Genomic DNA, 12198 nt, shown 5'->3' with positions numbered 1-12198 from the left:
GAAATTATTAAGAAAACTGAATGAGTGTTGTTATTTGCTAGTCTGGGATAAAAAGCTGCTTTCCTTCCTGCATTTGTTTAAGGGCCATAAATTCTTAGCGTTTGTTCCAAATATAGCTCGAGTAACTTGAATGTTTTAACTCTTTGGTGTCAATAACTTTGGATATTTGGGTTTTTTGGCAGCAGTGATTCAGGCTTGTGTCATGAGTACATATGCCCCTCAGTTACCTTCTTAGTTTACTTTTAGCACCTCTTCCCTGTCCCCTAAAATAAAGAATCGTGGTGCTAGGGATATAGTAACAATAGTAATGAGGGAGTAGATTATAGGTTGTCAAGCGTTCTGCCAGTATTACTGCCCTACAAGCATGCCTGTTTTCTTGAAAAACGTTTCTGGGAAGCTAATTTGCAAAAGCTTTTTCTGTGGGATAAATGAGGTTCTTTTGAGCCCACGTTTCCTCTGGTCCTCTTGGTAGATACTAGGGGAATTCTGTTTTCTAGGGGAAATGGTTGCCTGGCTCTGCCCACCCATGCACTAAAAGTGTGACACTTGGCTTTAAGGTCACGTCTCTGCAGGTGGTGCCGGAGTTTGCGGGGACTCGAGGCACAAATTCATAGGAAAATCAGAAGTATTTTTGGGAAGTGAGGAATCCTGTTTTCTTTCGCTTACTGAGAAATGTTCCCTTTTTTCTTGCGGGTGGAGGGTGGGAAGAAAATGTTTTCTCCCCATGTCTTAAAAGTGAAGCAAAAAGTTAAGGCATGTTTGCTTTGTTCTCTGCTTTTCTCAATCTGCTACTCTCCTCGCTACCTGTGTGTCCACTCTATGGCATTAGTGGTAGAACCCCAGCTAAAGGAGGAGAAAGTCTGTGTTGGATTATGGAAAGCTGTTTCACTCTATATAATTAAAAGGTAACTTGTGTATTTCTGTAATTAACTATGAAGTTATGCTGAATTCTCCCAATTGCAGAAGAAAAATAGAAAGTTAGCCTGACGTACCTTAAAATTACGTTGTTTTCTGTTCTGTTGCTTGGAAGTAGCAGAATGGCAGCTCTCACTGAAATATTTTAATACGTTGATGAAGTAACAACAGTAGAGAGATACTTTGAAGTACATATTCTAGCTTGGATTGTTTTGTGTCAAGTATTTTGTGCAATTTTTCAGCATGTGGTTGCATTTTTTTATTTTTTTGTTTTTAAACAGTAAAAGCTTATTTTAAGGCTCTTCATTGATAGCTTCAGTTCCTACATTTCTGAGATAACTTATTTATCTGATTATTAAGGGTTTCAGAAAGAACAAGGTAAGAGGAAGCTGGTTAATTTAATATTATTATTGATATTTATATTTATATCCTTGATAGTAGAGACATTCAACATAAATGTACTTTTAGGTATTGAATATACCTCAAAGTAGTTTAATTCCAAATGAGGAAAGATCAGGAATTTCAGAAAGTCTTATTTTTCTGTGGAAGCAAAAAAACCCACAGTAGTTTTCTTAACATTTTAATCTTTGTAAGTTTAGCACTGCAGTTACCGTGGCGTTGCTGGTGCACTACATGCTCACACTCTATACTGCTTGAAAGTAACTTGTTTGTACGCTTCTGTCCTTGCAGTTTCACTTCTAAATGTTTATGTAACTTAGACCCTTTCCTGCTTTTTCCCTCCCCATTGATGAGAGCTAAGGGATGAGGATTCTGTGATATGGGGAAATTCAGCTTGAGGTTTGCATGACTGAAAGTTTTCCAGAATTTGACGTTTCCTTCAGACCCCTTTTTCACACAAATCAGAATTTTTCAGGGAGAAATTGGTACGTATCAACAATCAGGTTGTGTAGACTTGTCGAATTATGGTAAAAGGCTGTTTGGTTTCTCTGTTACTTTCCATGGTGGATGCATATACCATAACCGTGTCCTGACAGTTAAGTTAATTTCAAGCCAGTCCATAAAATAAGGCTTTTACCAGTTACATCAGTCAGTGAGGTGTTTTGTTTTGTTATTTTGAGGCAGTTTAATTCCTTGCATCATTTGGGCATAGCTACAAGTTGTAACTATTTTCTTTATTTTTTTTAATCACTTATAGTCCCAGTGCTTAGGAAATAGGTGTGAAGCACAAGACATGCTTATTTTCCCAGTGTTTTTCTAGAGGTATTCATCTGCCATTTATTTTGATTAATATTTTTTTTGACAATGCTTTAAAGTAAAATGACTGAAAAAGTGAGTACCACTGCATCTGGAAATACTGAATGAAGGCTTTTTTGCAAGTGGGCATCTGTGAAGAGGGGGAGGCTGCAGAATGCAGGCTGGGAAAAGCAAATTTCACATGGCACAAGTTCTCATAAAGCTGGCATGGGCAAAATAGAAATGTGGATGTTTTGGTGAAGAACAGCCACAGCGTATTGCAGTAAATGGAAGGATTTGGATTCTGTCAGGTGGCTTGCAAACATACTGGCTGGCAAAGAAGCATATAAACTGTGTGTATAGATAAGAAGGTTTCCCTTATGGACCTAGCTCAAGTTACACTGCACGCGCTTCCAGCACAAAGCAGTCCTATAGAAATAACGTGTCCAGCAGGTAGGAGAAATCATCCCAGCTACAGATCTCAGAAGTGGGGAAAAATTGTGACAAGTTATTTTCATCTTTTTCAAAGGCTCTACTACCTCTAAATCAGAGCCTATTCACCTCCAAAATGAGACATTTTAAAAGAAGAAGAAACCTTTTCCATAATATCAACTTGTCCGCAGTATGACTTGGTTTAATGCTCTGCTTTAATGAAGAGGGAAGTTGACTTGTGTCTAACTTGACACGCAGATTTCTGAGCAAGCATTTCCTAATGTTGTGCTAAGTTTTCATGGCTCTTGGTGAGAAGTCTGAGTCTTGAAAGTGAGAATTAGTTTTGTGGGCATTCATTTTTAATTAGACTACTTTTGTTAGTACTTCTGAAAATGTGTTCTAATGGCTTGAATATGTATTAATTTAGCTGGTGTGTAAATGTTTAATTTATTGTTATGCATACACAGTAATTACTTTCCATGATGGTTCTTGTAAAAGGAATTAATTCTTCATAAGATACTATTTTCAAGGAAACATTCTTTTATCTAGAAATAATACCATAGGAAGCACAATGTAATTACTGAATTACCATTTTAGAAAGAGATAAACTTTGATGCTATCTTTCGTCAGAAAACATAAAAATACCACTGCATAAACTTAGATCTGACATCTTGCATGTATCTTTCTGAGGTTGCCCCAGACCCCAAAATTTGAAAAATACTTTGGACTCAAAGTCACGTAGAAACACATGCAAATTATCATTTACCAACATTTTCAACACAACTCTGCTCAGCAGTTTGGGTGGGTGGTGGTAAGCAAGTAGGGTGATGCTGTTTTAAAGTTCTCTGTGTGACAGCTTTTTTTGTTCACAAATTCAGGTGGCTGAAGCCTCAGTTGCACAGTTTGTGCTGCTTAAGTAGGGATTCTTTTGTGCCTAGAGTTGGAGCGCACAAAAAGGTCACTCCAGTACTTAGCCCACACCGTGATGATGCTGCATTTCATAAAATTATCTTTTCACTAGATTTTAGATGCTTTCTGTTTGTTACGAAACTTGGACATGAAAATTTCAAGGTATATCATAGTATGAAATTGGAAAAATTGAAAAAAAAAGACTTATAAATCCTTATGACTGAAATACAGAATGTCCCACTAAACAGCATGTTCGTCTTTGATGCCTTTTTCACTGTGTATTATCCCTGTGCATGTGTAGTTACAATATTTTATTAGTAACTACTTTGGTAGTCTGGAATTTTAGTGGTACCTTAACAAAGTCTTGCCTATGTCTCAGTTGTTTGTGATGCAAGATAATCAAGATAGTCTTTTTCCCAAGTTTATTCAGACATCATGGTGAGTTTATAATAAGAGAAATAGAGCGAAGAAGAAAGGAATAAATGAGTCTAAGAGCTTATTTTACCTTGTTGCGACTGCAGAGTATCTCTTACATTTTTCTCCTGTGTATTATCCTAAGTAATTCGTTAGAGATTATTAGAGAATAGTTGCTTACCATAAATTCAAAATGCTGTAGTTAAAAATGAAAATGTAACAAAAACCTAGTTTGCTTGATTGAAATGATTGTTACAACAGGGTAGCACGTCCGAAGGAAAATACATATTTGGAATTCCTCTATGATTTTGCATTCTGGAGTGGTGACGTAGCTCCCTTCATGCTTTGGTTTTGGCTGCTGAAGGGCATCGATACGAAAGCGCAGCAGCATGCTGTGACACCGTCTTTTAGAATCGAGCCATAAACCTGTTGGCCATCTGTGATGTTCAGCCCTGTGTCACACATGCTGTTGCGAGTAGGTGCCCAGGAGAGGGCAACAAACACTGGATTTTGGGCGTGAAATACTTCACTTTATAAAGCAAAGAAATACAGCCGTTGTTGTCCTAAGCTCTTCAAAACTGATTTACTGAGTGTAGTAGGTCTCGTTCTGTCAAGCTGCTATATTACAAGTCTTGTGGCATGAAACCAAGTACTAGTGCTCACTCATTCGAGCTTGTATCATTTATGACTAGAAATCTGTCAAGGTTTGAACTTTTGCTGCATGGTGTTTGAAGTTAAATAGATTTTAAATATATATATACACATACTATAACTTTCTTTTTATAGCTCGGATAAATTGCAACATGAAGATTTTGTGCAAGATAAAAGTGGACAGGCTGTGTCAGACAGTTTACAGTACGGCACAGGTACGTTGCAAATAGTTGTTACGTTAAGCTCAGGAGGTTTAAGCCTACTTCTCTTCGGGTCCAAAACAGGCAACAAGGATATCCTTATAACCCTTGTTTGTCAAGACAGCTCTTCTTTGCATCTGACTACATCAACCTCTGGGCAGCCACTGGAGCAGCGTGTTGTTAATGTCATTCTGCTCAGTCCTGTCCCTGATGTGGTCTAAAGGATGGCTGGAAGGACAGTGTTGGGCTGTTTCCCGGTACGGGGAATAAATTCCCAGTGTTGCTTTATACAAGTTTTAAGTTAGTTTTCTACCTCAGAAGCACTTAGTAGCATAAGACTTCACATTTTCTGTTGGCAGTTTTTTCTTTTTTTTTAATGGTCTGCATGTCATAAAATTGTCCCTCTCTGGGAAGGTAGCCCCAAAGCTGTGGGGGTACCCAATTAAAGAGACAAATAAAAGATGTGGGAGGAAATGGATGAAACATACAAGCCAGTAATAAGAACGATGTTTGGTTCAGAAATTTTCCAAAGTTAATATTACTACTTTTTTCTTTCCTCCTCTTCAGTTGAAAAATAAACTCGGGTCCTGTGCAGTTAGTTTCATGAGATCTGTTTTTGGATGAAGGAAGAAGTCTAATGAGTCAGTTGCCAGTATGTGCAACTTGTTGTGGTTTTTATTTCGTGCAAATATTTTGATGTGTTTTTCTCTTTTCAAAGCTGACTGAATATACTCTGAGCTATGTAATTTTATCTAAAAGTTCGTCCACTACTAGCAGCTGTCCCAATGTTAACATCTGCCAATTTACTTCTTTGTGTCGCTATATTATGTGTAACGTTGTCCATCCTTTTACTTTTGCAAGGCAACCGTTGATCTTAATGTAGTAATGACCTCAATAGGTTTTCTTCATAGCCTATTGATGATGATCTACTGCATTGTGCTGCTTTAAAGCAATAGAAATTAAAGTGAATTTTCCCAAATGTTTGATATATTAAGAGTCTGAAATAATGAGGAAATTTTCAAATTGGAGAAAAACTTTACAGATAACTTTTAAAGTGAAGTTTTATTCTAGAGAAAGAACAGCCTCAGGTACTATGTGGAGATCTGTTCTTCAAAAGTAAGAAAACATATCTGAAAGCAAGTTTGATTAATTAATTACTTTTATTGGTTGTTAGTCTCCAGTGAAATTTCTTGTTGCTTTTAAAAATGAGAAATCAAATTCAGTGTTCTCACTTGAAATTATTTTACAGAATTTCTCGTAGCTGTAGTGTTCATTGTGCTGTGCTGTTACTCTCGTGAGAATTGTTGGGATATCGTGTAGATCTCGTAAAATGGGTGCGTGTATGTGGTTTCAAGGAGTTGGTTTGAAAGGTTGGTTTTCAAAAAAAGAAAAGGATATGAAGATGTACAGTGAAATAGATGCCTCTTTTTAACTGTAGTAAAGAAATCTTGTGTTAGATACTTATATTTAGTTACTTCCATCTAGATATTTATATCTAAAATACAGATATATTTTGATACTTCTATTCTTAAATTAAAATATCATTTACACTGATATTTCCTCACTGCGTGTGAAACCTTATTTATTAGCCAACTTCAGTTGGCTAATATTTTTAGTGTAGTCCAGAATAAATCAATCACTCTCTCATCTAACACAAGTATGCAATAATTACATGAGGGTGTTAGTAAATGTAGCTACTAAACATATGCACATATTTTTCTTATTTAATGTCAATCCTACTGGCAATATTATTAGTCTTAGATAAACTATTAATTATTTAGCTGATGCTAGTTTTGTCTAAACACCAACATGTTTATGTTTTGCTTAACAAGCCTGCTAATTATGGTGTATGTATCAAAACGAACACTTTTCTATGCTGTGTTCCTTCAGATTTTGAAGATAACTTTCCTTTGCAGTATTCTGAGATTGTGTATCAATTACTTACGTATCAGATTACTTATTTTTCCATTTACTGATACGCAGGTCACAGGTATCATAAAATTAAAAAGTATTATCCTAAGCTTCGTAGTGTTGTTACCGTGGTCCCAGGTAGAGCTGTTTTTTTTAAAACACCAGCAAGAGAAACTGCCCTTAGCTGCCTTTAGAAACTATTTATGAGAACTTGACATTTTTTTCTCCCCTCCCTTTATAACTATGTATTAGCAGTGCTGAGACTTCTGTCTCTTAGCAGCTCCGTATGGTAGCAGCTTGCATCAAAGTAACACTTTTTGAATAGTCGTTTAATAGATGTACAAAAACAGCCAACAGAGATATCCAAAACAAAATAAATTACTAAAGTGTATTTTTAAAATGTTGAAATATCTCAGGCGTGGGGAGGGAGCAGTACTGGGATCAGGTTCACTCACTGGAATTTCATTTACTCAAAGGAGCAAAAGATTGTAGTCTGTGCTGTAAGATAACGTGAAACGTAACTCAAGCAGAAATGCACCGAATTAGATTTACTAACAAAAGTGTTTGCAAGAACAGTATCTTCTCGTTTAAATAACCAGTGGTGGCTGTTTATACTGTGCTGTCCTGGTTACGCGTCTGTTTATGCTAAGAATGAGTGTACAAACGGGACACACAAATCACAGCACCAATGATATATTGAGGGAGAAAAGTAAAGTCATGATTGAAGTTTTAGGAAGAGAAGGGTTTTTTTTTAATTTCACTACTTATATTCTGAAACTTTTTTGTACTTTGTTTGCCTATTGTATAGTATTAAGTCTTCACAGTTGTAGAGAATACTGTAAAGTATTCAAAGTAATTTGTTAAGAAAAAAATGTTTCTTTGTGTAGCAGTTTTCGTGTGCCCCTTTGCCTTATATGATGAATTCCAGTTGTGTGGGAAAAACACTACAGACTGCTTTATGCAATCCAGAGCACACTTTCCATTTAATATTAGTGTCAATTGTCTTTAAATTCACTGTCCTTTGTTGTCTAATTCAATGCAGCAAGACTCTTATTTCCTTTGTTGAATATTCTTGCATATATTATATCAAGTTTGTCTGTGTACATTCTAGTTTCTTCATTTTTTGAAAATCCTGATACTCCATCGTAGCGATTATGACGCTAAAAAGAAGTAAAGTAAAAAAGCTTATGTTCATGGAGATATGTTGGGGTGGATAATATACCCAGTTCAGGAGGATACTTGATGAGAAGTTGTTTCACAGGAGATGGAGAAGATCCAAGGCTATACTGGGAATATTTTGAAATGAGCTTTCTGATAAACTCAAAAAGTGGGCTTTAACGCTTGCCTTCAAAACTGAAAGTGATGGTTATAAAAGCTTTTACCATTAGCAATCCTCAAGTTACATGCAATAGGAAAGAAGAATGGAGCTATCATTGTATAGCAAGAAAACTTTAAATGAAGCATAGTCCTCAATGTAAGCATACAGTTAGTGTGCAAGGGATGGAAAAGTTTACCTTCACTTGTACCATTTTTTAAACTTGTTTTCATGATTTCTGGCTGTTTGTTAAACAAGTTACATACCCTCCAAAAACAAGGCAATATGGTGCTCTTCATGTGGTGAAATAAGTCTTTTTACAAGTGTAGCCTCTAAGATTACCAGTTTACTCATGTTCCACCTCTAGTTTAATTCACTGTGTTGAATGTTCTGCCGCGTCTTCGTAATTGAAATGTTTGAAGGAAAATATTTCTCCTCTAGCAGAGAAGTGATACGATTCTATGAGTGTATAAGCAACTAAATATTTTCTGTGTTTATAATAGACCGAGAAGGAATGAGTGATATACCTGAAAGTGAAGAGACTGGAAGAACTTGTGATTCATGGCAGAGTGACCTGTGGGCACAAGTGAAAGACAAGTTAATGAAATATTTGCATCACAGCATGATTTTCCCAGAAAGCATCCCACGTAAATTTGATTATGTGCACAAAGACTTACTTATGCAACAGTATAACCTTCATGCAGCAGTGCACCAGCCAAAAGAAACCAGAACAGATAAAAATATCAATGAGTTTAAAAGTGCTAGTGGTCTTGGGTATTATGAAGTGACAGTTCTGGGTAAGTATTTGGTAGCTCGGCTTCTAAAAAAGATTAAGCAAGAGCAATATAAGATCATAGCTCTTTGCTGCGTTAGCTTGAGAATGACTTGAAGGTTTGTCAGAAACTGAATGGATTTCTCTAAGTTAAACAGTTGATTCTGAGTGTTTCTTGAAATTAAAAAGAATGATTGACATTTTAGATTTTTGTTAGACACGATTTAGGATAATTTTTTACCGGAAAGTTGTCATTCTCATTAAAAATACCTTTACGTGAAATGAATTAGTATCTTGTTTCTAGTATCACTTTTGATATAATTGCAATTTTCTGTATAAGTTTATGTGTATCATTTGAAGGATGTATGTAGTTCTTATGCTATTGATTATTACAGTTAGGGGTAAGTCCTGATCCCGAGTTCAACCAGTCCAATATAATCAGGTAAGTTATTCAATTGCTCTTGATTGTCAGCTGACTTTCCTGCTGGACAGGTGTTCACCAGAAACGAGTTAGTGTTCTTAAAGGGACGAGGACAATTGTAAATGCTTCTTTTGAGCTTTATTCTCATTGAGTTGGGTTTTGGGTGCTGTTGCTCCCGGAGTGCTTTTCTCCCATGCTAGAGAATTAAGGGCTGTGTCTCAGCCATACTCAACGGCTGCTCTCTGCTGTTTCTGGTTAGCACAGAGCGTCAGTCGATTGATCTTTCTCTGTTAAAGTATAAATAAGCAAGTTGATGTGTTTTGTTAGCATTACTGTGGGATATTAATCTGTTTCATTTTGTTTTCCCATTAAAAGGAGAAGGAAATGGCCTAGCTTAACGATGCTTCTGTTAAGTTCCCATAATTTAAAAGTTTCCATTATTTGCTAAGGGAGATTTGCAGAGAAGGTGTTGGAATATTTACAGTCATTAGAAGCCTGGGACTTAAAATGTAATATTCAAGATGAAAGTAGCACGAGTAGTGCACCGCGTGCTGCATAGATACACTGGTCCTAAAATGAATTCCTCTGCCTTTGTAGCAGCGATAAAGTGAAAATAGGAGTGTGAAATGGCTTCCCATGTTGGTTTAATGGTTTCTGAGCTAACAGCATTGTTAGCCTTGAAGCAGAGTATGTTATAGCATCATATCAACTTGAGTGTGTTTATGTATAAATATATGTACATAGAGAGATATGTATTTTTAGATGTCAGTTATTAATTAATGGACAAAGAGCAAGTAAATAAAAGCCAGTGTTCAGCCTGCAATAGTTTGGGTTTTTAAAGAAAAAAAGAAAAACGGTGCATGAAGTTGCTAATGGGCTGAAGACAGAGTTTTCTGCTAACTTATTGTTTTTCTTTTAACAGGTATAAACCACGATGTAGCAATAGATGTTGCATTTCTTCCACTGTTTTGTCCTGAAGATCCCCACTTATTTCAACTAGAAGACACTGAAAATGATACGTTATTGTCTTGTATGAGTTGCATCTCTGCACGTCAGCAGAAAGCCACGAGCAATGGAAGGCTTCGTGACATGTTTCCACTTTCAAGTGAGACTGGCTTTCACTGACATTACTCATTTATCGTTTCTTTTTTTATCTTTCAATGTTAATCCTCTGCAGAAATCTCTGTTGTAGGTCAGACGTTGTTAACTTCTTCAGTGAAGGATATGCAAATCCTATGTGACCATCTTCAGTAAATAGATGTAATACTGAACTTTCAAGGCAGTTTTTACTAGAGCTGTTCTTGTACTCTGAAGATAAGATTTTAATATCCAAACCACAAACTTCTGGGTGACTCAGATAGTATTCACAGTTATTTGTTGATGCAAAATTATGCTGACAGAGAGGTCTGTATGTGTGGTGAAGCGTGTGAATGTTTGGCGTGATCTGCTTTGAAATAGAGTGGAATAACTGTCCATCAGTCAATCCATTTTGCCAGTGCCACTTTGAACAGCTGCTTTAACGCCACCTACAGTGCCCATAAACTGAAGTACTTCTCTGCTATGGAATTATTTTCCTTCAGTTTATGCTTCTAATTAGTGGCACCTCACAGCAAACATTGTGAACACTATGAAGGTGTATCATGCTGTGAAGTGCTCTATAAGCATTGTGTTTTCCTGCATGTTTATGTAGATGGACCTGGTTTTATTTAAATGCATCTTTACTTTTTCTTGAATAATACTATATAATCTGAGAATCCCTGATGGTGAAGTTATGCATACTTCAGCTTTTCCATATGTAAGTTCTGATGCTGTCATTTCTAGTGATTGAATTTACTAATAAAATTCTACAAAAAGAACCCAAAACAAACAAACAAAAAAGCAGTAGGCCAGCATGTTTAATAGCTAGAGTGAAGTTTTTCACTGAAAGAAGGTTGAATATATGCACATTACTGTGTGGAAAACAATGTCAATTCAGTGTACCTTTTTACTGTATGTATATTAAAACACCTTTTCTTAACTTCTAGATGAAATTGTAAAAGCAGCAATGGATCTAGATGGCAAACACGTTGTCTGCATCTTGGACATCTGTCATTTGGGTGATGATAAGGTGGAAGTCTTTCTGAGCAAAATCTACAAGACAGTGGAACCTGATGTGCTGGATCCAGTGTAATTTAGTAACTTATTTTTCAAATTTATATTGTTCAGAAGGAGGGAAATAAAATTGCTGTAACTTGAACACACCCTCTACACATTGCACTTTTCTAGAACTAGCAGACACAAACATAAAACTATGATTCTTAGAGCAATTGTAGTGGTCATCCATGTAACTGAGGAGGACGATTGTTGCCTTTATTTTTCGGCAGTCTTGAAACAGATTGCACGATGTCTTGGTCACTTATGTTCAAGAAGGATGAATAGGCAGAACAGTGAGCTTATCTTTTGGTAGGGCACCAAGGAGTGTGATTGTCATCTCTCTCTCTCTGTGAGTGCATATAAATACACTGGAAATGTATATATCAGAGTGAGAACGGAGAAGGGAGGCAGGTTTTCCCAATATTAAAGGCAATGTTTGTGAAAGAATTAACTGGCTGTGATAGAAATTTAGGCTGGAAATTAGAATGAATTTTAGGATTAGAGTTGTTATTTTCCATAGTGATCTTTTAGTGAGAGGTTCTAGGGGCAGCCTAACTGCTCTTTAGGCTGGAAGCTTACTGTGAAAGGGATTAAATACCCTGGTGCCTTTAGTTGTGGGGGCTGGACTCAGTGATCCAAGAAGCTACTTTGAATTCTTTTTACCTGAGCAAGGTCAACTGCTGTGTTTTTATATGTCTGCTTTTGTATATACAGCGTTGAGTAGTGAGTGTAGCAGCCAAAGGTTTTTAACATATTTTATTTATTAATTAAAAAAAATAATGAAATATTTAAAAAAAGAAATTGTGTTAGTAGAACTTGATTTTAGCTTTGCAAGAGAAAAACTATCTTTAAGGAGTGCTTAGCATGGCAGGATACACAGTTTGACACACCATTAGGTTCTTTTCTGTTAGTCACCGCTATCCTCTTTCTT

At 36.3% G+C, this 12198-nt stretch overlaps 1 protein-coding gene across 2 annotated transcripts in view; it reads left to right on the top strand.

Annotated features, from left to right (window-relative positions):
• Nucleotides 1–11995, top strand: part of RADX (RPA1 related single stranded DNA binding protein, X-linked) — a 28895-nt gene extending 16900 nt beyond the window's left edge. For both annotated transcript variants that reach the window (XM_086619603.1, XM_086619602.1), the window contains exons 12-15: nt 4651–4730; nt 8445–8738; nt 10057–10239; nt 11159–11995. In XM_086619603.1, coding sequence (XP_086475729.1) covers nt 4651–4730; nt 8445–8738; nt 10057–10239; nt 11159–11304 — 703 coding nt within the window. In that variant the 3' untranslated portion in view covers nt 11305–11995. The remainder of the gene's footprint in view (nt 1–4650; nt 4731–8444; nt 8739–10056; nt 10240–11158) is intronic.
• Nucleotides 11996–12198: the final 203 nt, after the last annotated feature.

The sequence above is a fragment of the Tauraco erythrolophus genome, chromosome 13 (genome assembly GCF_009769465.1).
Source record: "Tauraco erythrolophus isolate bTauEry1 chromosome 13, bTauEry1.pri, whole genome shotgun sequence".
NCBI classification, from domain to species: Eukaryota; Metazoa; Chordata; class Aves; order Musophagiformes; family Musophagidae; genus Tauraco; species Tauraco erythrolophus.
Note: the sequence above shows the minus strand (reverse complement) of the source record. Positions and strands in the feature narration are given on the sequence as shown.